General features: G+C 51.8%; 1 protein-coding gene across 2 annotated transcripts in view; it reads left to right on the forward strand.

The window, feature by feature from the left end:
- The window catches only part of MYOM3 (myomesin 3), a 52046-nt gene extending 29625 nt beyond the window's left edge, over positions 1-22421 (forward strand). For both annotated transcript variants that reach the window (XM_070776566.1, XM_070776575.1), the window contains exons 21-37: positions 4671-4785; positions 5939-6095; positions 6793-6902; positions 8373-8417; positions 9364-9500; positions 11154-11298; positions 11438-11497; positions 11866-11933; positions 13133-13243; positions 15373-15460; positions 15962-16000; positions 16434-16542; positions 17664-17827; positions 18078-18114; positions 18284-18306; positions 19849-19904; positions 20877-22421. In XM_070776566.1, the coding sequence (XP_070632667.1) occupies positions 4671-4785; positions 5939-6095; positions 6793-6902; positions 8373-8417; positions 9364-9500; positions 11154-11298; positions 11438-11497; positions 11866-11933; positions 13133-13243; positions 15373-15460; positions 15962-16000; positions 16434-16542; positions 17664-17827; positions 18078-18114; positions 18284-18306; positions 19849-19904; positions 20877-21137 (1725 nt within the window). In that variant the 3' untranslated portion in view covers positions 21138-22421. The remainder of the gene's footprint in view (positions 1-4670; positions 4786-5938; positions 6096-6792; positions 6903-8372; positions 8418-9363; positions 9501-11153; positions 11299-11437; positions 11498-11865; positions 11934-13132; positions 13244-15372; positions 15461-15961; positions 16001-16433; positions 16543-17663; positions 17828-18077; positions 18115-18283; positions 18307-19848; positions 19905-20876) is intronic.
- Positions 22422-24947: the final 2526 nt, after the last annotated feature.

Below are 24947 nucleotides of genomic sequence, written 5' to 3' on the forward strand. Positions count from 1 at the left end.
TTGGGTGTGCATATCCCTCTTTAAAACACTTATTTATTCTTTGCTTTTGGCTGTGCTGGGTCTTTGCTGCTGAGAGGGGGTTTTCTCTTGTTGCAGAGAGCAGGGGCTATTCTCTAGCTGTGGTGCCCTGGGTTCTGATTGCAGTGGCTTCTCTTCTTGCAAAGCATGGGCTCTAGGGCACGTGGGCTTCAGTAGTTGTGGCGCACGGAGCTTAGTGGCTCTGTGGCATGTGGAATCTTCCCGGACCAGGGATTGAACCCATGTCCCCTCCTTTGCTGGGTGCATTCCTATCCATTGTACCGCCAGGGAAGTCCTTGATATGCACATCCCTTGAGCTAGGAATTCTGCTTCTAGGACTGAACTGAAAAGGAGCAATTAGTCAATTGCACAAAGACCTCAGGACAGTGACGCTCATTGGAGTGTTGTTTATGAAGGCAAAAGGTGGAAACAGCTTAAACGTCCATCAGCAGTGGGTTTGTTTAAATAGATCACAGTGTATCCTTGATGCGAACTCAGTGCCAAGGAGTGTAAAGACTGTGGGAGTTTAAGGAGCAGCAATAGTACATACAACAAGGTAGAGCTAAATGTAAGTTTTGACACAAAAATATATCCATCATATGTGGCTAAAAAAATGCACAATACAGAGCAGGATATTTATATGTTCAGTTCAGTTCAGTCGCTCAGTCGTGTCCGACTCTTTGTGACCCCATGAATCGCAGCACGCCAGGCCTCCCTGTCCATCACAACTCCCGGAGTTCACCCAAACTCATGTGAACCAAGTCAGTGATGCCAACCAACCATCTCATCCTCTGTTGTCCCCTTCTCCTCCTGCCCCCAGTCCCTCCCAGCATCAGGGTCTTTTCCAATGAGTCAACTCTTTGCATGAGGTGGCCAAAGTATTGGAGTTTCAGCCTCAGCATCAGTCCTTCCAATGAACACCCAGGATTGGTAGGTCTCCTTTAGGATGGACTGGTTGGATCTCCTTGCAGTCCAAGGGACTTGCAAGAGTCTTCTCCAACACCACAGTTCAAAAGCATCAATTCTTCAGCGCTCAGCCTTCTTCACAGTCCAACTCTCACATCCATACATAACCACTGGAAAAACCATAGCCTTGACTATATGGACCTTTGTTGGCAAAGTAATGTCTCTGCTTTTCAATATGCTATCTAAGTTGGTCATAACTTTCCTTCCAAGGAGTAAGCATCTTTTAATTTCATGGCTGCAATCACCATCTGCTGTGATTTTGGAGCCCAAAAAAATAAAGTCTGACACTATTTCCACCGCTTCCCCATCTATTTCCTATGAAGTGATGGGACCAGATGCCATGATCTTCGTTTTCTGAATGTTGAGCTTTAAGCCAACTTTTTCACTCTCCTCTTTCACTTTCATTGAGAGACTTCTTAGTTCCTCTTCACTTTCTGCCATGAGGGTGGTGTCATCTGCATATCTGAGGTTATTGACATTCCTCCTGGCAATCTTGATTCCAGCTTGTGCTTCTTCCAGCCCAGTGTTTCTCATGATGTACTCTGCATTTAAGTTAAATAAGCAGAGTGACAATATACAGCCTTGACGTACTCCTTTTCCTATCTGGAACCAGTCTGTTGTTCCATGTCCAGTTGCTTCCTTATGTTAGATAACATTTAATAGGGGTTTCCCTGCTGGCTCATGGGTAAAGAACCCACCTGCAATGCAAGAGACGCAGGTTTGATCCCTGGGTTGGGGAGATCCCCTGGAGGAGGAAATAGCAACCCACTCCAGCATTTTTGCCTGGAAAAATCCCATGGACAGAGGAGCCTGGCAGGCTACAGACCATGGGTTCACAAAAGAGGCAGACACAACTGAGCAACTGAGCATGCAACATGTAATATATGTATATCACATTGTATATTAATGACCATATACGCATACACATGTTTCTTAATTTCGATGAGAAGCAAATTCTAAACTCTTTGGATAAATGATAAATCCAGCAAAATCACTGGTTTTATGCACCTGTGGTGGTTGCTTTCACTTCCACATGTGTAGAAGGGAAACACAAACAGTGCTTTTCTGGCATTACAAAGGCAACTCACGCAGATTTGTCTTGTGCGAAAACAAAGGTGTCCACTGAAGCATTCTTGGTGGTGATTTAGTCGCTAAGTCGTGTCCAACTCCTGGGACCCAATGGACTGTAGCCTGCCAGGCTCCTCTGTCCATGGGATTCTCTAGACAAGAATACTGGAGTGGGTTGCCTTGCCCTGCTCCAGGGGATCTTCCCAACCTAGGGATCGAACCCAGGTCTCCTGCATTGTAGGCAGATTCTTTAACAACTGAGCTACAATGGAAGCCCGTAGCATTCTTAACAGACACAAATTACTAACAAACAATCCATCGGATCACAGACTTCCAGATGGTAGTATCTGTCTCTGAAGACAACATGTCTCACAGGCCTCCTTGGTTTAAGGAAAGTTCCATGAGATGTATTCAGTTTTATCTTCTGCAGCTCTAAGGAGAGAGGGAATATTTTCTCCAACTCATTTTCCCGAGGCATCTCACTAGCAGGCAGGAGGGTGTGTGGGTTTCAACACCACAGGTGAACACTCTGTTAGCACCAAGAGGAAAGAAAAGCATGCTCAAGAGACCCAAAACAATGTGGAAAGAAGATGCTAACAAGCAGACTAGGGTGCGTGTCACATTTCAACATGGTCTGAGTGCTAAGTTGCTTCAGTCATGTCCGAATTTTTGGGACCCCATGAACTGTAGCCCATCAGTCTCCTCTGTCCATGGGATTTCCCAGGCAAGAATACTGGAGTGGGTTGCTATGCCCTCTTCCAGCGGATCTTCCCTACCCAGGGATCAAACCTGCATCTCTTACGCCTCCTACATTGGCAAGAGGGTTCTTTACCACTAGCGCCACCAGGGAAGCCCTCAACATGGTTTACACGCATTTAATACAAGTACTAATGGATTTTTACAATATTGGCAATTTTGGTCATCTCTAGAGATGGGAATACCAGGGGAGCCTTCACTTTTTATTCTTTTCTATTGCTTTGATATTTCCCCCAACAAGCATGCATTTCTTTCATAGTCAGAAAAGAATAAAAATATTTCATTTTGAAACAATAATATTAAGTCTTAACTGAATCACAGAGGGATGAGAGCCCATGGGATGCTCTGAGATTCTGCAGCTGCTGCCCCCATGGAAGCCGGCTCCCTGCGGTAGAGTCAGCCAGTGCTGGACAGCTGACCCTCGAGAGCCACAGGAAATGGCTGGTCCCTCTGCTCTCCAGGGTCGGGGAGCTTCAGTGACTTGGCAGCATTTCTGCGTGTGGATGATTGGCTGGCATTCACTCAACACTTCTGGACACCTCCTTAGTGCCAGACCGGGAACTAGATCCTGGATGTAAAAAGCTCAAGGCTCAAGTCACAGGCCTTGGGGAACCGGCAATTACAATACTGTGTGTCATACAATCGAGGCAGGTTCAGGGGATTCTGGGCGCTCCAAGCAGGAAGGTAAGAGATCCTTCCTGGACTCGTCCCATCTGCCACGCTGAGTGGCTGAGGATGAGTTGGAGTTGCTAGACCAAGAGGAGGGGAGGGCATTCCAGACAGAGGGCTCTGCGAGGGCTAAGGCAGGGAGGCATGAAGCAATGTGACGCATGGGGGACCCTGAGGAGTCAGGGGGTGAAGGGGCACAGAGCGGAGGAAGAAGACAGAAGGCTGAAGATGGTTGGATGAGGAAGACTTTGGTACGAAGCCACAAAATCTGAAGTTCACCCTGAAGGCCACTGAAAGAGTTAAGTGTAATCAGACTGGCATCTTGGAAAGATTGGTAGAGGGAACTATAGACCGGGAAGATGGGTCTAGAGACAGAGGTGCCATCTAGGAAACTGTTGCACTAATCCCAGTGAGAGAAAAAACACTTTAATCAAGGCATGGCCGGGACACAGAGAGGTCACATTCAGGAAACGTTAGACGGACTTCCCTGGCGGTACAGTGGATAAGAATCCACTTGCAAATGCAGGGGACATGGGTTCAACCCCAGGTCCGGAAAGATTCCACATGCCACGGAGCAACTAAGCCCATGTACCACAGCTACTGAGTCTGCACGGTCCAGAGCCTTGGTCCACAACAAGAGAACCCACCGCAGTGAGAAGCATGTGCACTGCACCTGGAGAGCAAGCCGTGCTCGCTGCCAGTAGAGAAAGCCCACGTGCAGCAACAAAGACCCAGCGCATCCAAAAATCAATCAATAAATTTAAAAAAAAAAAAGAAAGAAACGTTAGGGAAATAAAATGGGAACTTTGGTGATGAGAGGTTTAGGGCTCAAGAAAAAGATGTCAAAGATGATCCCCAAGCTTGTTTCCGGGGTGATGGATGGAGGAGAGGCGGGGGGCCCAGGAGGAGAAAGAGTTTTCTTGTGAGGAAGCTGATGGCAAGCTAAGCCCCAAGCAGATGGAGTTCCGGGTGTCACAGGCATGGGAGGTAATCTCAGTGGAGATGCCTGTCTGAAGCTGGAGCTCAGGAAGGCAACATGCCCCCAACCTGTCCCTTCCTCCGGGCAGCCTGCTCCCCCTGCCCCCCTGGGGTGGATGGTGATCAGTCAATCCCCTGCAGCCGTGGCCAGAGCTGCAGGAAGGGCGGGCCTCTGCCCTCCTCAGGGCTCATTCTTACCCCCTCCTTTCTTCCAGATTTCTGATTTGCAGCCGGGGAAGACCTACATGTTCCAAGTACAGGCTGTGAATTCAGCGGGCCCAGGGCAGCCATCCATGCCCACCGACCCGGTACTCCTGGAGGACAAGCCAGGTAGGGGGAGGGGGAGGGGAGGATCCACAGCAGGAAGATGGACCGGCTGGGCCTCCCCTCCCCTCTACACCCCTTCCTGCCCATTTCTCTCCCAGCCCCCACTCTCCTTTATTTCTGTGGGATCCTGAGATGGATCCTGAAATCTGAACACACGGTCTCTTTCTACAAGATGGGTCCTCCATCCTTGATATGCCACGTTCCTAAACTCTTAAACTCTTCGTGGATACTTAAAATAATAGCCAGCTGCATTTCAGATACGCCGTGTGGCTTTGCCTGCCTTGCAGTCACAGCTCCCTCCCGGGGTCCCCTCCTACCACACAGGCCAGACGCTATGTCGGGTCCTTACACTGTCTGACCCTCCCAACAAGCCCTTGAGAAAGCTGTCCTTGTCCCCACTTTTAATTTTTATTTATTTATTATTTTTGGCTGCACTGGGTCTTCGTTGCTGCTCGAGGGCTTTCTCTAGTTGCAGCGAGCAGGGACTGCTTTCCAGCTGCTTAGTCATGGCACGTGGGCTTAGTTGCCTCACAGCGTGTGGGATCTCCCTGGACCAGGGATCAAACCCGTGCCCCCCGCATTGGCAGGCGGATTCTTAACCCCTGGACCACCAGGGACGCCCTCGCTGTCCCCACTTAAGAACTGATTTTGTTGTAGCTCGGAGAAGTTAAATGACCAAGTCACACAGCTCGTGTATGCCGGACTCGCTCAGTTCTTCTCATTATACAGTGTGTTCTTTTCCCATTCTTTTAATTATTCATTCAGCAAGTATCTGATGACACCCACATTGCACTGGGGACGAGGCAGTGATGAGACAGCAAGGTTCCCGCTCTAGTAACAGGGGTGGGAACGGATGGACAGTAAACAAGTAAATGCTGAAAAAGTCAGTGACGAGGGCAATAAAGGAAATGAAACAGGGTGATAGGGTGGGGTAGGCATTACTTTAGCCAGAGTAGTCAAGAAGGGCCTCGGAGGAGGTGACATTTGAGCTGAGAAAGAGCCTGGTCATGCAACGCCTTGGAGGCCACAAGAGTCTAGAGTTAATTATTTTATTCGAGTGCAATGGGCAGCTATTGGAGGCTTTAAGCAGGGAACGGGCCTTACCTGGTTTATTATTTCTAAATGTCTGGTACCCTCCATTGAATCCTGCCCTCAGATGCCCGGGAGATCGAGGTTGGTGTGGATGACGAGGGCTTTATCTACATGGCTTTTGAAGCCCCAGAGGCCCCCGACTCTGCCGAGTTTCAGTGGTCCAAAGACTACAAGGGCCCACCGGACCCAGAGAGGGTCAAGGTCGAGGAGGAGGCTAACAAGTAAGTGAGGGGAGGGGCAACACACCTAGAGCACAGGTCCCGGATGTTATCAGATGAGTGGGCAAAAGCTTGCAGGTGAGACCACCTGGCAGGACCCCCGATGATGAGTTTGAGGGGGCTGCGTGGTCTCCCATGAAGGATGCTGACTGCCACCTCAGGGAGAAGTGAGGGAGAGGGCAACAGACGGGCTGAAATGGTGATACTCATCTAGAGATCCTTTTTCTGCAAGAAATGTGTCTCTATGTGGCTGCTTCCAAGGAGATGCTCAGGATTTGGTTTCTAGCCTGGGTACCAGCAACTTGCTCTTGGAAGTTCTCTGGGCTCAGCTTCCTCATCAGTAAAAGAGGGGTTAGGATGTCAAGGGCCTCCAGATCTTGTTCCTCCATCTGTAGCAGCTCTGGCTTTGGCCCCGTCCGGCAGGAGACAAAGCTAATGAGCCCAAGGAGAGGCAGGCCTGGGGGATGTGGCCAGTATGAAGACAGTTCCAGAGAGCCTGGCTAGCAAGAGCCATTGAGGGTGGCAGGCCAGACTGGCTCTAGGCAGGGGACCCCGGGAACGTGTAAGGAGGCAGACGCCCCTGCTGGGCCAGGGTCTGGGTCTGGGATGCAGGGCTTCCAAGGCCAACCTAGACTCCCCAGCTCCCAGGCTTCCAGGGCACGAGTCCCCTCTCAGAGCCTCTGCTCTGCTGTCTCTGCAGATCCAAGATCATCCTGAAAGATCCCGGCCTCGAGGATTTGGGCACCTACTCGGTGGTGGTCACAGATGCTGATGAAGATATCTCAGCAAGCCACACGCTGACGGAGGATGGTGAGGTCCCTCTCCGCTGCCACCACCCAGAGACACAGGCCCAGAGTGCCAAACACAAATACCCCAGGGGCCAGCAGGAAGCCACAAAAATGAGTAAAGCAGAGATTTCAAGAGAAGTAGGTCCTCTGCCACCCACTCAGTCAGCCGGTCCATGAATAAGTATCAGTTGAGCACTGACCACATGCCAGAGGCGTCCCAGGCACTGAATTACATCAGTGAAGCCCGCTGGCAAAAACCCCTGCCTGATGGAGCTCATACTATTCTCTCTTTCCTTTTTCTACTATTGGTAAAAGCAAAGGCACCAGTGAATTATTTCACTTCCTTCCATAGCCAAAAAAAAACAACAGTGTAAGTAGAGTGATAAACTGCCAAAGGCAGTTAGTCTAAGGGGTGAGGATGGCCACAGGGAGCAGTGGGGGCCGTGGCCACCAGAGAGGGGAGGCTGGGCCTAAAGCCGTTGTCCAGGAGACTCAACCTCTGCTGTCTCCATAGCAACTGGGACAGCCATCGTCCTCCCTGCTGAATGCACAGGGGGCCCTTCGATTTTGTTAAGACACAGTAGCCAGGCGGGTCCAGATTTCTATTCCAGTTCCACAATTTCCTGGCTGCTTGACCTTGGGCAAGTCATGATCCCTCTCTGGGCCTCAGTTTTCTCACCTGTAAAAGGAGGGTAATAACCCCTGATACCCCAAGTGAAACAATGTTGTTATGCAGACACCCTTACGTGACTCCATGCAAGCTAAAGCCAACCACAAAAGCATAAAACCATCCACAAAAGCAGTGGGTGTCGTTTTTTGGTTTGGAATATGATGCTTGCCGTGTGTGCAGACTCATCATACTCTGGACTCTAACCTTACAAGGGACAATGAGATATGGGCTCTGCCTCTGCCAGTTCATTCATGCAACATATATTTACCAAGCACCTGCTGTGTGCCAGACACCCATGTAGGTCCAGAGTTCAGCTAAGCAGGAGAGACAAACCTAACACGAGGAAGCAGTTAGCGGTGACACAGCGCTATGCCAACCTGTCCCCGACACGTGTTGCCTGAAGTACTCATTGAAGGGGCCAGGCCCTCAGATTCTAGGACAGCATGTCACAGTGGATTAACAAGGGGGCTCAGGAGGCAGACAGTAACGCTCACCCCCCACAGCATGGTATGAGGATCACTGAGATCATGCAGAGATTGGCAGACAGTAGGTGCTCCTCTGGGGAAGTGGCACTTGATCAGGCCTTGAAGGACGAGGAGAATAAGCGATTTCAGGGAGGCCTACAGCAACCCCTGAAGCCCCCTCGGTGCCCCAGAGCCAAGGCTCGCAATCGTCATCATTAACCTCCTTGGTAACCAAGTGACCCCGAGCTGAGTCTCTCAGGACTTTCACCCAGTGCGGATGCTAGAACGGTTCCCATGACCCCCACTAGCCCAGGTATCTCATTCTCTTTGGTTTCTTCCTTGCTCCTCCCTGTCCCAGAGCTGAACAAGCTGAAGAAGTTGAGCCATGAGATCAGAAACCCAGGTAAGCGGTCCAAGCTGCCAGACTTGGGCAGTCATGCCAGGCCCACTGGGGTGTCCTGAGCAGAGCTGAGTCAGCCAAGAGCCAGACACTAGGCTGATAGGGGGTAGGGGAGGATGGGGTCATCCTGGGGCTGGACGGTCAGACACCCAGAGAGTGCTCAGTCCATAAAGGGAAAAGAGTGGCCAGCAGGGAGCACGTGGGGTGCAAGGGAGGGCAGAGTGGATGATTTCTTCTTCCTCTTGGATTGTGGGTCATCTAAACCCTCCTTTCCTCCACTGGCCAGGGGTAGCATTTGTAGTCCCTGTGGCAGGGGTCACAAACTTGGGTGTATACTGGAATCACCCCGGGAGCTTTTCAAAATCCAAACGCCCAGGCCGTGCCCCAGATAAGTCAGAATCTCTGGAACTGGAGCCAGATATTGGTGTTTTGAAAGTTCATGGATGCAATGTGGGATCCTGTATTGAATCCCACACCAGAAAAAAAAAAAAATTGTCTTAGTAAATAGTGCCAAAATTTGAACAATATCTGTAGAATAGTATCTATATTAATTTCCTGGTTTAAAAAATACATACAGTGATTTGGGAAAGTTCAGGATACTGGAATTTTCTGTCTGTTTTTGCAACATTTTGCAAGTCAAATGATTTCTAAATGAAGAGAAATAAATGAAATTACATGTTTTTTAAAAGTCTTTACGTTTCTGGTCTCCAGCCAGGGTGAGAAGCACAGCCTCAAAGCCATAGGAGGAGGGTGAATGACCTGAGATGAATTCTATCTAGGGTGACTGAATTTGGGAAACCCTCCCCAGACCCTCACCCTAGTTATGTCTCCACCAGACTCTGAAGCACTTTGCACATGGCATGTCCATGCAGTGCTCAAGGTGGGGCTGTCGGGAGTGGGGAGGGGAGAAGGATGCCCTGCCCACCCCTTCCTGTCCTCTGCCTCCCAGTGATCAAGCTGATCTCCGGCTGGAACGTTGAAATCCTCGAGCAAGGAGAGGTGCGGCTTTGGCTGGAAGTGGAAAAGTTGTCTCCGGCGGCTGAGCTGCATCTAATCTTCAACGAGAAGGAAATCTTCAGCTCACCGGTAACTGGGGGCTCAGAATCCCTAAATGAGGTCCCTGGCCCAGGAGGTGGCCTCGCTGGCAGTGGTCTTTACCAGCCAGAACCTCCCCCTAGCAGACATTTCAGAAATAGCCACCTGCTTCAGCTGTCACAGTGAAGGAGTCGGGGTGGGGACACCTGGATTTTAGTACCTGGGGGATGGGGGGCAGGGATGCTAGACATTTGCCAATGCAAGGGACACTCCCACAAAGAATTTCCCATGCCCCCCACAATTTTTGAGTATCCTGACAAACATTCATAAGATGAAAAGCCTACATTCATGCTTGTAAGTATCCAAGCCTAGACCCTAACTCTGAGACACAAACACAATTTTTTAAATTTTTTTGCAATGTTAACATACACTGATAGTCTTATTCTATTAGCCACATTACCTGTGCTCTTTTATTCATTTTCCTGTTCTTGTACAGAATAGTTTTTGTTTGCTTTGACTTGCAAGATCTCAGTTCCCTGACCAGGGATTGAATCTGGGCCACTAGACCACCAGGGAATTCCCCCATACAGAATAGTTTTCTTTCCTAACTTCTCTTTAGTTAAAACGAATTCACTGTAAGTCATGAAGCACCAGTGAGTGATATGAGCATCTGTGTATTGAAAAGCATTACTTTTATTTCCTCTTCCTATTATAGTTGTGGTGTTACATTGCTTTTTTAAAATCTTTGTGTACAGCAAGTTGTATTAATTGAACCATATAAGTTGCCCATACGCAACTGTTTTTACTTACAAAGATGCCAATTTCAATCTCATAAGAGATTTAATCATAAAATGATCTTATTTGTGAATTCCATCTCCAGATGGCCAAGTGGCCGTCATTACATATGTGTTATCAAGAGAGGAGCTGGTTCTGACAGAGGAGAAAAGAACTCGAGGCTAAATGTCAGAAGGTTCATGTTCATCTCCTGTGGGCCGCGTGCCCCTGGACGGGTCTCTTCACCTCTCTGTGCCTCAGTTTCTGCATCCGTACAGTGGGGTTGGTTGCCCCAGGATCAGGAGGAACAACTGAGAAAATAGAGAAAGTTTTGCATAAAGATGAAGCCTGCATGACTGGCTCATGATAGAGGAAGTGTAACAAAGTCTGGACTCAGCACACAGCACTGAGACTATAGAAATACAAAACAAAACTAGGAGTTCCCTCAAATCATAGTACAAGTGAAGCCAGAGGGGAAAGGATCTTAAATGTGGAAAACAAAACGTTTTGAAAATTGTTAGAATGTGACAAAATATAAAGAAGTATTAACTCTGGGTAGCAGACACACAGGATTTTTATAGTACCCTTTATAATTTTATGGGGAACTTTTGCCTATTAAACTGCAAAAAAAAAAAAAAAGTGGCAGAAAATAACCAAAAAAGTATGGCGCAGTAGGAGATTGGGGGATTATTATGAACTGAAATTGACTGGGACACAAGACTCTCCTGGGCCCGCTGGGCTCCAGGGTGTTCTCAGGAGCCGGGTGTGTCTATACACATGAAGAGAGGTACCCAGGACCCCTTCCCCAAACCTGAAGTCTTCTAACTTTACCACCCCAAGTCCAACTACACCCCGATTTGCAACACCACAACACAAATTCCCTATAATTGGAAGAAAGCAGAACAGACTCTCGTGCTTTGTTCTCCCCAGAACCGCAAAATCAATTTTGTCCGAGAGAAGGGCCTGGTGGAAGTTATCATCCAGCACTTGACCGAGGACGACAAAGGGTCGTACACTGCCCAGCTCCAAGACGGAAAAGCCAAGAACCAGATCACCCTGGCGCTGGTGGACGACGGTCAGCCGTGCCCCGGTCCCCGACCTCAGCTCTCAGCCCTGGGGTCCTTCCTGGTCCATCCAGACGCCCCCCTAGTCCACTCCCGGACCTGCGCTCCTCCTGGCTCACGCCAGTTCCTCCCCACCCCCTGTGTTCACAGAGTTCGACAAACTTCTAAGGGCGGCAGATGCTAAGAGAAGAGACTGGAAGAGAAAACAGGGTAAGAGCTGCTGGGACGAAGTCCAAAACCCTCGGCCACTAGCGTTGGGGAACCGCCAGACAAGTGGGTTAATAGATGCCTCCGTCCTGCTGGGGCCCCGAGGGAGGGCCACTGCCGTTTGAGCCAGTGGCGTCCTCGTGCCAAAACGTGCCCAACCCCTAGAGTGAGCGCCTCCTTAAATTCTGCACCCCAGGGGCCTCCCTTGCCTCATCCCAGGCCCCTCCTGCGTAGGGGCGGGATTCCAGAATCCGAGGGGCCTTTGGGCATCAGGCGCCCCGCCCCAGGTGCCTTCCCCCGTCTCGCCACCAGGTGGCGCGCGAGCCGATCCTGGCGCTCTGACCGCCGAGCGTGTCGTTGTGCCCTTGCAGGTCCGTATTTCGTGGAGCCTTTGCAGTGGAAGGTCACGGACGACTGCCAAGTGCTGCTGACCTGCAAGGCAAAGCCTCGCCCCCGCCTCCAGCCCTGCCCCCGGGCCACGTGGGCCCAGACCAGTGGTTTCCCCCAAGCCCAGTAGCTGTCTTAAGATTGAAGGCGGGAGGAGAAGGGGACGACAGAGGATGAGATGGTTGGATGGCATCACCGACTCGATGGACACTGAGTTTGAGTAAACTCGGGAGTTGGTGATGGACAAGGAAGCCTGGCGTGCTGCAGTCCATGGGGTCGCAAAGAGTCTGTCTTGCCCCACTCCCCGGAAACTCCATACTCTGCGCTAAGTCTGATCCCAAACAGGGGAAGTAGCCCCAGGCATTTTGCCTTTAACCGAGAAAACAAAAGCCCAAGAAGCAGACAGAGTTGGAGTGAATTATAGTGCGCTGGGTCAGCCTTGAGCTAGGTCTCCTAGCTGCCCTGGGGGAGAGTCCGGAGGCCAGGAGTCTGGAAGAAAGAGAGCTCGCTGTAGATTAAGGGGGAGTCCCTGTGTCCCGCCAGACACTGTGCCCAGCGTTTTATAGCATCATTTGATCTCATCTACTTCACAACCATCTGTGAGAGAGGCGTTAGCATCCCCACTTTAGGATGAAAAAACAAGTGGAGAAGTAGCTCAAGACCACAGAGAAAGAGGCAGAGCCTGGAGCCCGGGTTTAACCAAGTCTGACTCCAGAGCTGGTGCTGCTGTTTCTCAGCACCCTGCAGCCTTTTAGATAACTAGGGGACGGCGCACTCCCAGAAGGGCATCCATTCAGCAAACTTAAGCACTCTGCAAGCCCTGGGCCTACAAGAACGAAGAGGTGGTCTCCTGAGGCCTCCAGCATCCCACAGTCCAAAGCAAGAGCCTGTGCAAACAGCATGCCTGGTGTTGTGATGGAGACGTGCATGAAATTTACTATTCATGATAGGGGGCACTCTGGGGCGCAGAAAGGAAGGCTTCCTGGAGGAGGTAACACAGCTATTTACAAAGAACAATAAGGTAGGAAAGGGATCAAGAAGCAGAGGGAACGTCATTAGCAAAAGTCCAAAGTCCAGAAGCCATCAGAGAAGACATACTGTGTGAGGAAGGAGTTGGCTGAGATTTAGGGGGAGAGCAAGGTGGGAGCGGGGGAGGGGGAAGTCATTTTTGTAAAAGAAAGTTCAGATGAACTGGGTCTTCACTTAAAAGAGGAAGCCTGAAGGAGTCTCCTCATTCCTGACCCTCCTCAGGTGACCAACACCAAGAAAGAAACCCGCTTCCAGTGGTTCTTCCAGAAGAGAGAGTTCCCAGCTGGTCAGTACGACCCGCAGACTGGAGCAGGGCTTCTCTGCATCGAAGAGGTAAGTGCAGCCCTGACCTGAGAGCTCATGGAGTTGCGGTGCCAGGAGCACTGGGCAGGGAGTCAGGACCAAGACGAGGCGAGTGAGGCACTAACTTCATGCACGCACTTTAAGGGGGCACTAAAAAAGCTTAGTAATCAAGATAAATAATATTTTAGGCAATAAGTAAGTAAATAAAGTTGCTCAATCGTGTTCGACTCTTTGCAACCCCGTGACGGTAGCCTACTAGGCTCCTCTGTCCATGGGATTTTCCAGGCAAGAGTACTGGAGTGGGTTGCCATTTCCTTCTCCAGGGGATCTTCCTGACCCAGGGATCCAACTCAGGTCTCCGGCATTGCAGGCAGACGCTTCACTGCCTGAGCCACCAGGGAAGCCCTTTTTAGGCAATAGTAAGAATCAAATTAATGCCAAAATAAAAGACCATGGGGGGAAGCAATACCAAAATTGTAAATAAAGACAGGCACAGTCATCCTGATTTTTCCTTTTCGTTGAATTCCAGTCCTGGCCCTGCCCCCAACCGTGTGGCCTCGGGCTTGTCACTGTCCCTCTCTGACCTCAATTTTCACCTGTAACCTGAGAGGGTCAGGCAGGATGCTGTCTCAGAGATTCCTTCCTGCTGCTGCGGCCTGAGATTGGGGCAGGAAGACTGTCTCCATGGGAGGCAGTTCTGGGCAGAGCAAAACAGGCCTGGAGCTCACCTCTCCCACCCACTTCCTCCCCAGGGCCCTCAAAGGAGTGTGACCTGGTTAAGATAGAAATACAAAGCTCGTTCTTAAATATTCAATGTTTTTCTGCCCTGCCACTGATTTCTGTGGCCCGTGTGCCAAGGAGCACAGCGCAAACTCAGGTTTGCTGACGAGGAAAGAACTAATGATTTCAGGGTCCTCGCCCAAATCTCAGCCAAAATAATGACCAGTTGGCCTTTGTCATCACAATGCAGGCCCTTCCACTGGGCTTGGCGTCAAAGAGGGGCTTAATTGCTACTGAGTCTTGTCATAATCGTCTGGCCTGTTGGTGCGAGAACTCTCTGGCTTCTGAAAAGTTATCTCCCTTGATCGGAAACTGTAGCATGTGGTCAGGGCAATGTTTATGCCACCATTTTACAGATGAGTAAACTGAGACTCAGGGAGTTTAAGTACCAAGATGCAAGGCTGGAGAGTGGACCCAAAAGTCTCTCCAAACACCCTCCACAGAATGTGGCTGGGGCTTTGGAGCCTTCACTGAAGGAGCAGGGAGGGAACATAGGGGAGGACTGTTGGGTTTTCAGTCCTTTGATCTCCGGGTTAAGAGATGCTTCTTGAGGAGTGGGCTGGGATGGGTGGGAGGTTCATGAGAAAGAGGGCGTATGTATACCGGTGGCTGATTCATGTTGATGTATGGCAGAAACCAATACAATATTGTAAAGCAATTGTCCTCCACCTAAAAAGAAATAATTTTTTTTTAGAGAAATGTGTCTGCCTCAGATCCTGCTTCAAAGCACACTATGTGGAGATGGTTGCAAGGGGCCCTTTGACGGGTCAGGGAGGCAGATATCGTCCCGCCCCCTGCCCCTAACCCAGCCCTTGGAGGAGATGATGTGTAATGAGAGGGCACAGTTGACCTCTGACCTTGCTTTCAAAGAACAGCCCAAGTTCTTGCTTTGCTGAGTATTGACCCAGGCTTCTCCAGATTGACAAGCATGTGCCAATAAGGACCCGCTTGTCCTGAGCAAAAGAAAGCACACCTCTTCTGAGAGATGCAGAGAGACCCCTCCATCCCAGGCCCCCCAGAAGCAGGGCAGCTCTGGTGGAGGGTGCCCCCAGCTCAGCCCAGCTCTGCAAGGAGGACGCTCTGCTCTGCTCAAAGCAGCTGACTCAGAATCCCCCTGGGGGAGGGGAGAAGGGAAGGGGGCACCTGTTTCTGCCCTCAGGTCCGCCTCCCTGCCCCACCTCCAGGCCCAGATAAACCAAGAGCTTGGAATCAAAGGGCTCTGGAGCTGGAAGGAGCCAGAGATGGCCCATCACAGGGGGCTAAACTGAGCCCAGGGAGGAGAGTTAGGGGCAGGCCTGGAGCCCAGGCCTCCTGATTTGCTGTCCATCGCTCTTTCTGGAACCCATGCCAATATCGCCTTCTCTCCTCCTTCCTTCCAGCTGTCCAAAGAGGACCAGGGCGTTTACAGAGCACAGGTTTCTGACGATCGAGGGGAGGACGATACCATCCTGGACCTCAGAGATGAAGGTAGGAGCTGGCGATGTCAGAGACGGGCCAGGAGGGTCTCTTGCTGAACCAAGAGATACAGTCTGTGATCCCCGTGTCACTGGGGGCAACTGAGGCCCAGGGGGGTTAAGTGACCTACCCATGGCTTCACAGCAGGTCAGGGCCAGGGCGGGCCTGGCCTGTGTGATGCTGGAGCCCACGCTCACTGCCCTGCCCCACAGTGAGCCCAGGCTTCGTGATGTGGAGTCTGGGTTCTCTGCTCTGCCCCACATGGGCCCCAGGGTCCTCACCAGGCCGGCGGGCTCAGCCTGCAGGAAAATCATCAGGTCAGCCCATCTGTCCTCCATCTGCGTGGCCCCACCCCATCCATCACGGAGTGCCCTGGGTCCCTTCCTTGCGCCTACGCCTGCATCCTCAGAGCTGCTCATAAGCTCCACCAGCCTTTTCCAAGGCCGAGCCCACACTGGTACGTCCCTCGGGGAGTCCCCCATATCAGCTGACTGTTCCCTCTTCTCCCTCCAGCCCTGGATGCCATCTTCACTGAGCTGGGCAGGATCGGTGGTAAGCAAGTCCCACCCACTTTTGCCCAGCCCTGTCCTGACGCCACTGGAGAAGGAAATGGCAACCCACTCCAGGGTTCTTGCCCGGAGAATCCCATGGATGGAGAAGCCTGGTAGGCTGCAGTCCATGGGGTCACACAGAGTAGGACACGACTGAAGCGACTTAGCAGCAGCAGCAGTCCTGATGCCACAGAGCCTCCGGGGGGCCTCCAGCCATCCTTGGCTGCGAGGGTGGGGTGGGTTTAGACTCCAACCTCAGAGACTGTTGGGCGCGGGGTGCAGGGGAGGGGGCGTTCCTGCTTCATGACCACACTTGCCTTCCCCCCCGCCCCGCACCCCAGAGCAGGGGCGAGCTGGCTGCCCCCGAGATGTGAGGCACAAAGGGCCTTGGGGAAGACTCAGCCTTCTCTTCTGCCCCCCCCCCCCACCCCCAGCTCTCTCTGCAACCCCACTGAAAATCCAGGGGACGGAGGAAGGGATCCGGCTCTTCAGCAAGGTTAAGTACTACAACGTGAAGTACATGAAGACCACCTGGTTCCACAAGTAGGTTGACCTTGCCCTGGAGTCCCAGGAGGGTGGGGGCCAGAACCCGCCCCGGAGCCCAGTCCCAAGGGTTTGGCAGAGACCACACCCCCACACCCCCACCCCCGGTCCACAGAGGGAGCCTGAGAAGGGAACAGCTGTCAGAGGCACAGAAGGGAGGCTCCCCAGGGAAGGTGGGCATCCTGGTGCTGGGAACATTTTCCCAGTGTCTCCATGGCCACGGGAGGACCATTGTCTTAGAGCAGCACCTGGGAACTGAGGGAGGGAAGGACTCAGGAAGGAAGGAAAACCAGGTGGTCACGTGGGTCATGGTGCCTTTGTGGGTCTCCGCAGCCTTAGCACACTCAGGCAGCCAGGCTGAGGGGAGACAAGCAGGCAGAGGGACCTGGGGGCTGACAGCTAACTTAGGGCCAGGCCTTGAAGGCAGGATCAGGCATCAGGGACTCAGCCGGAGCTAAGTGAGCCCACAGAGTCTGGGAGCAGAGTTTTCCCAGCGCTTCTTACGGGCACACCTCAGCCTCGTGGAGCACACATTATTGCACCCATTCTAGGGAGGAGGCTAGACTGACTGACTCACACTTGTCATGTGAGGCCAAGTTGAATTTCAGAACAGCAAAGCTCCTTCTCCAGAGTCTCTGAGCCCCGTGACTAAGCCCACAAGTGTCATTTTGCAGCACGACACTGGGGGCATGGGCCAGGTGTCTTTAGGTATGAAATTTAAGTAAAGAAGGAAGGGAGTGTATACAGTTTGTAAGAGCTTGGGGCCAGTTATTGTGGGAAGAGCTCCTGGGAGGTTTTTTAAGATGAGAAGGATGAAGTGAGGAAGTGGCTCCCATGGGTGGGGTAGGGGGAGGTGGCCACTGATCCTGGAGCACCATTTTCTCAAGGTCCCAGCCTGCAGGACGTGTTGCAAATAGAGACTCAGCTCGGGCACAAGCTTTGATGAATGATGAATGGATGAGTGGGTAGATACTTATCAAATGTCTCATGGATGGTCAGCCCACACGTCGGGAAACAAAATCCCAGGAGAGGAGTCTGGGGCAGGGGTGCCTACAGCTGGGCAGGCAGCCATCCTGTCCTGGGCACAGCCCTGTTAACCATTGCCTTGCCCTCACGTTCAGAGAGAAACGCCTGGAGAGTGGCGATCGGGTGAGGGCTGGTACCACCCTGGATGAGATCTGGCTCCATATCCTGGACCCCAAGGACTCAGACAAGGGCAAATACATCCTGGAGATCACGGCTGGGAAGGAAGTCCGGCAGCTCTCGGCTGATCTCTCCGGGCAAGGTGATCTCTCCAGCCGTCTGTCCTTGGGGGAAACCTGTTTAGAAAACCCCACAGTCTTTGGTGGCGGGGTGGGAGGGGTACTCCCATCTCCCACCCAATCCTAGCACTGCCCCCAAGAGAATGCTGGAACAGAGAGGAGGAACAGTCACAGCTGGGCTCTGCACCTGTGGGTTGCAAAGGTCAGGGGGATGGAGTGGAGGGGTGGGAGGGGGACGCTCTGACGCAGCTGTTCCCCTTTTCCTTCTCATAGCTTTTGAGGATGCCATGGCTGAGCACCAGAGACTGAAGTAAGTTCCCAGTGTGATCAAAGTCCCTGGGGTGCAGGCACACAGGACCCTTCCTGGGAGGTGCAGCTGGCTGGATCCGCCCTTCCCCTACCACCCCTCCCCCAGCCACGGGCAGGACTGTCCTTTAATAGATGGAACCCCAAGCCCTTTTCCCTTTTCTGTTTTCCAGAGCCTTGGCCATCATCGAGAAGAGTAAGTCCAGCCATATTCCCCAGTTTCCTTTTCTGAGTTGGGGGTGACTTCCCAGCCGCTCACAGCTCCTGGCAAGGCAGCTGGAGCCCCGGTTGCCCGGCTGTGTGGCTGTGTGGCTCTGGGCTGTCACAGAGCTGCCAGGAGACCTGGGTGGCAGCCGCAGCATGAAGACAGGTGGATAAGGAGTCCGAGGATACCTGAGACCGTGGATGCACCCAGCATCCACTCGGCTGATGTCAGAGGGACTCCGAAGGCAGGGGTGGATAGGACCGAGGCTGCGCTGGTCTTTCTGATCAAGGTCTGGGAGGGGACAACTTTAAAGCTCTCGGGGCACTAGGGTCTCAGCTAATCCAGGGCACAGCCTCTGAGCTGCCCAGGGGCACCACGAAGTCCATGCGCTGGAGCTTCACCAGGTCCCCACAGCCAGTGCTAAACCACCCCGTTCCAGGAGGCTGGCTTACTGGTCCCACTGACCCAGCAGTCACTATGGGACTTTTCAAGAGGGAAAGACTTCAGGCAGCAGAGCAAAGCAGCTCGGAACAATCTGAGAAAGGAAACCGACCATTTGCGGTCATGTGTAGGAGGACGGATTAACCCTATATGGCTTCTTGTTCCCAAATGTCCTCACTTGGCAGGAAGTGCAGGCTGTTCGTAACTGAAATCTGGAAGGGGGTCGGTCATCTGAGTTCTAAGGGCAGTGAGGAGCCTTCACAGGGGGCGGCCCACCTTGGTGAGAGGACCAGAGGCTGAAGACCCGACTAAGTCCATCACATCTCTGTCTAATTACTTCCGTCCCACATCCCATCCTGGGATTCCGAGTCACAGGACAGGACACCCACCCCAGGACCCTAACAGCAGGAGCCTGCACTCACCATTTGTGGTCGCCGGGACTTGTGAAGTCCAGAGTCTAGGGTGGTGGATTGTCGCCTGGTGAACATTAAGCCCACATGAAGGTCCATCTCTCCCCTCCCCCCAACCCTGATCCAGAGTCCTTCTCACCTACATCCATTGCGGACGCCAACTGCTTCAAGGCTCTTTGCATACCCCTGATCGTGATCCAGGGGCCATTCCCACAGCCTCGACTTCAGCATAAGGGATATGTTGGCTTTCTGCTTAGTGATTTACAGCCACTCTGTCTTCCTGCCCAACCCCCGGGGCCACCAGGTCCCCTCCCTTGACCAGAATCAGTGTCCCAAAAGCTTCCTTCCTGTTCCCTCCCTTAGCTGGATCGGCACACCTGCTGTGTGCACTTTGCCGGTTTAGGGCTCAGAGCAATCTTATTCACCTTCTCCCAGTTCTCAAGGGGAAGGGCACCTCACTGTTGCCTCCAGGTACCACCGACCATGATACTAACCTCAAGGCAATGACAGAAACATTATGCCCTCTATCTTCTGTTTGTAAAGGCAAGGAAATACGTAATACAAGTTTAAAGATGTCCACCCCAAACAATGCCAATAGGAAAAGAAGCATTGCTAAAAAATAAACCACAACTCCAGGTAAACGTTCATCACTGGGCGGGGCTCTCGTTTTTTTCCCTTCCAGATCGTGCCAAGGTGGTGAGGGGGCTCCCAGACGTGGCCACAATCATGGAAGATAAGGTACCGACGGCCCCCGGCCCACAGCCAGCAGTCCCACCCTGGGCTCCCTCCCACATCCATCAAAGAGCACAAAACCACAGAGCGCTGTGGATCCCAGAGCCGGAGGGGCTGGTTCCGCCAGAGTCCGGCTTAGCGGCCGCCCCTCGTTGGTCACACGTATGCTGTGTGGCCTGGGGGCAGTGCCGTCCCCAGCTTCACCCCATCTCTCCAGGGGGCCCCGGATGTCACGGGCTTCTCTCTCTGAACTTCAGTTTCCGCAGGAGTTCGACTCGATGAGCCCAAAAAAGCCTTTTCCGGACTGAAATTATGCAAGTCTACTATTCTAGAAGAGAACAGCTAACGTCTTCATGGTGCTCACCTTGTATCAGGCACTGTTCCGTTTTTCTAACCATGGAGGCAACCACATGGAACAGTGTGTTATTACTTCACCGTTTATAGCTGAGGGAACGGAGGCCCAGAGAGGTTAAGAGACGTACCTAAGGTCACACGGCTTAAAGGAACAGAGCTGGGAGTCACACCCAGACAGTCCAGCTCCACACTCTGGGCATCTGCCCCTTACCCTACAGTTCTCTGCACTGAGAACTGCTCTCCTGAGAATTTTCAAACTCAATTCTTAAAATCTTTATGTTAAAGCAATCCGGGCTTATTTGCCTGGTAAAATGATAATGAAGTGTACAACAGAAAGCAATAAAGCAAAGTCTAGGCCACTCTAGGGCAGGTCACTGCTCAAGTAATAAAGATCTGAAATTCTAGCAAGCATTGCTCTAGAATAAAGTTGAGAATGGAGGATGTGGGGCTGCAGTAAAATGTCTCCCTTTCATGTTATTACTTTATGGGTTACAATAAAGCACACATAATTAACTTATCACAAGGAGCAACTTGTACTGGGAGCTCCCTGGGAGCGTGAAGGTGATGCCAAGGGTTAGTCCCAGAGGGTGAGACTGACTGTTCCTTTCCTGTCCTTTCAAACAGACCCTGTGCCTGACCTGCGTCGTCTCAGGAGATCCTGCCCCTGAAATCTATTGGCTGAAGAATGACCAGCCTGTCACCTTCCTGGACCGCTACCACATGGATGTGAAGGGGACAGAGGTCACCATCACCATCGAGAGGGTCAACAGTGAGGACAGCGGGCGCTACGGTGTCTTCGTCAAGAACAAGTATGGGTCTGAGACAGGCCAGGTCACCATCAGCGTGTTCAAGCATGGGGAGGAGGAAAAGGTGCTGAAGATGTGACGGTCGGATTCAACCGCAGCCTGAGGTCTAGTCTGTGTGGACTAGGAGGGTCAACCAGGGGGTCACAGCCTGGCACAGGCCACGGGGATGAGACTGGAGGGGAGGGAACAGGGCAGAACCCACTACAGGGATGAGACTGGAGGGGAGGGAACAGGGCAGAACCCAGGGCATGGGAGTGGGTGGAGTGGACACACCCAAGTGGAGGAGCAAAGATGGGGTGCTGGGAGGCCTCCAGGACTGCAGAATCAGGACTGGACTTGGACTGGAGGATTTACGTGCTGAACTGTTTCAACCTTAAACTCTCCGTGAGCCTTGCCTTTTTCATCTATCAAATGGGAATTCCTATTCCTAGGGATTCTTTATGAAAACTCTATGAAATCGTGTATCATTGGTTCTCAGTGGGAGGCAATTTTGTCCCCTAGGAAACAGTCAGCAGTGTCCAAATTTGGGGTTGTCACAACTGGGGGTGTCCACTGGCATCTGGTAGATAGAAGTCAGGAATGCTGCTAAATATAATAGCTCCCTGCCACATAGAATTCAACCTTAAATGACAACCGTGCTGAGGCTGGTGAGCCCAGCCACAAATGGATGTATCACAATACTCCTCTTCGAGGATACTGTATTTTCGATGAAGTTCAGCAAACATTCATTTGAAGTCTAGCATATGCCAGGCTTGTGGATGGCACTGGGAGCACAAAGATGCATAATATGTAAGCCCCACCCTCAAGGGCACCTCAGCCCAGGAGAAGAGACAGACCTGGGTGCAGATGACTCCAGGACAAGTCAGATGATCGGAATTCTAAAAGGTCTGGATAAAGTTCCACTGGTGGTCAGAGGAGGGAGGCAGGTGTTCGTCCCAACTAGGGAAGGTGAGCTTTAAAACACCTTCCTGGAACTAGCGGAATGGGTTGTTAGGTCCTAAAAAATGAGTGGGATTTGGTGATGGTCATGGGAGGAGATTTCGGGAGCAGGGGCTGGTGAGAGCAAAGGTGAGGCGTGGAGGTGATACCACCCAGGCGGCCTGGGGCACCATGTTGCAGAGTTCAGACCTTCAGGACTCAGCTCAGGGCCTCTGCCTGGCAGGACACATACTGGTTGGCCTTGCTTCCCGACCTCAGAACAGAGCTGGGCATTTCACCACACTCCGGTCTCCTTGTTTAAAATCAGATGGGGAGGGGAGGGCATTTATAAAGTTAGAGATGTTTGTTGTAAAATTTTGGATAACCTTGAAAATGATGAAGGAGAAAAATAAAACTCATCTACACTCTCAATACCAGAACATAACACCCACCTCTGATTGCTGAAATGATTTCTGAATTTAAAGATAAAATGAATCACTCCTGCATTTACCACCCACATGCGCATCAAGGCATGATGGGAAGCTTATACCCCCAGCAGCTACAGGTGCAATTCAGGCCAGGTGTTCAGTGATGGCGGTGGGGGGCAAGGGGCCGGGGTCCTGCCATGCCTGGCTGGAAATCAATATGGAGAATTGAGAGGGTCTTGGAGGCAAACACAGCCAGGCTTGAAGCCAAGATCTTTCTGTGTGATCTTGACCATTTCCCCCCCTTTCTCTGGGCCTTGATTTTTCATCCATAAAACAAATCTGAAAGATCATTTTTGAAAGCCCTTTCAGCCGACGCTAAGATTTTGATTATTTCCCAGAACCTGGTTCTCCTTTGCTTTTCTCTTCTTATGACAATGGGATGAAGAAAAAGGTCCTGCCCTCATTCACTCTCCCAGTCTCATACTTGGAATCTCAGAGGAGAGACTCGGCTTCTTTCATTTGTCCATGAAAAATGTTTCAAATTTCAAAGAAATTGGGAAGCACAGAATCCATGCACTTTACTCCTGAAACCAGAGGGGCCTGACATATGCTTACATAGGTTCTTCGTCTTCACACAGAGCACCTCCTCTTCTCCTTCATATGATCATCGCCCCAACACAGGGAGGCAGGCAGGCAGACGCTGCGATGGCGACAATAAATCTCATAGGCACAGCACGTGGAAGGTTATGAAGCATTCTCGTGTCTCAGTGCTTATCAGATCCAGTGGAACATCATCATTGGCCCCATTTTTACAGACATGACAGTTAAGAACCAAAGTGGTGCATGGCAGAGTTAGGACAAGAACCAGAGTCCCTGGGTCCTGGTTTGGAGGACATTCTGCTCTGCTACACGTGCAGAGGGCTACACAGAGTCCAGGGGCTTCCCTTGTGGCTTATGGACTTCCCTGGTAGCTCAGACGATAAAGCCTTTGCCTACGATGCGGGAGAGCTGGGTTCGATCCCTGGGTAGGGAAGATTCCCTGGAGAAGGAAAGGGCAAACCCACTCCAGTACTCTTGCCTAGAAAATCCTCTTGCCTAGAAAATCCCATGGACGGAGGAGCGTGGTACAGGCTACTGTCCATGGGGTCGCAAAGAGTGGCTTAGCTGCTAAAGAATCGCCTGCAATGCAGGAGACCTGGGTTCCATCCCTGAGTTGGGAAGATCCCCTGGAGAAGGGAAAGGCTACCCACTCCAGTATTCTGGCCTGGAGAATTCCATGGACTGTATAGTCCATGGGATCGCAAAGACTCGCACATGACTGGGTAACTTTCACTTTCACCTTAACACAGAGTCCGGAGCCCAGAGGTGAACTCTTGCTGTGGTTCTCACTAAACCCCTGAGAACCGCCAAAGTGCTGAGTGAGCAGATCAGTGAACAGGTGTATAAATGGAGGTGGCTTCTTGGCCCCACTGTCCAGAACGGTAAAAATTTTCTCCACGGGGAAGCAGGAGGCATTATAAGTGTCCACAGCAATTTGTCGTGTTCTTGCCACAGAAGCACCTTCCGGTTGGCCCTGATTGAAACATGGTATGATCGCCCCCTGTTGGTGGGGTGTGGGTTTTGCAGTCTAAGAAGCAGCTCAGAAGCAGTGCATCGTTAGACAGGAAATGTTGGGAGCTCCTTGATTTGGTGACGAGCCAATTTGGGAGCAGGAGGTGGTCCCTGCTGTGCGGCATATGGACAATTTTTCTTTGTCAAGTCTCCTTGGTTAGGGTCCCCCGCCTCCTGGAGCAATCTTGTTGAAGACCGGGATCCTCACTGTCCTTGATTGCTCTGCTCTCTTCTCTCTGCTCTACCTTCTACAGAAGCCAGGCTCGGCCAGTTTTTCCACTGGGCCCCCACCTAGGAGGACTGTGGACAGGGAAGGTCAAGGTGGGGCAGTGGGGATGGAGGTCCCTAGGACCTTTCACTGTTCTCTGTCTCAGCTCCTCCCACTTAATCCCGAGTAAACCTCAAGTACCACTCAGGTGGGAGAAGGAGCACTACAGCACTGCGCATATGTGTGCACGCTTCGTCGCTCGGTCGTGTCCGACTCTTGCGACCCCCTAGACTTGTAGCCAGCCAGGCTCCTCTGTCCATGGGATTCTCCAGTCAAGAATACCAGAGTGGGTTGCCATTTCCTTCTCCAAGGGATCCTCCCAACCCAGGAATCGAACCCAAGTCTCCTGCGTTGCAGACTCTAACCACTGAACTACAAGATGTGAGAAAGGGCCTTGCTAAAGAATATTGTGATAAAATTAAAAAAAAAAAAAAAAGCTTTCTGTCTGGTCTTTGTTCTTGGTTTGGAATATATAGCGCCTAAACCTTTGGGATCTCCAGGGTGGGGTCGCCAGACGGGTCTTCAAACAAAAGAGCGTCTTTTGTATGCTGATGAGGTGGTTGGCGACTGGGGGCCCTTAGATAGCTTCAGAGTGGGAGTTGGTCACCAGAAAGATCGAGGTAGGACGAGAGGGCTGGAACTTTCAACCCCCCAGCCACCACCA

The sequence above is a fragment of the Bos indicus genome, chromosome 2 (genome assembly GCF_029378745.1).
Source record: "Bos indicus isolate NIAB-ARS_2022 breed Sahiwal x Tharparkar chromosome 2, NIAB-ARS_B.indTharparkar_mat_pri_1.0, whole genome shotgun sequence".
In the NCBI taxonomy this organism is placed as follows: Eukaryota; Metazoa; Chordata; class Mammalia; order Artiodactyla; family Bovidae; genus Bos; species Bos indicus.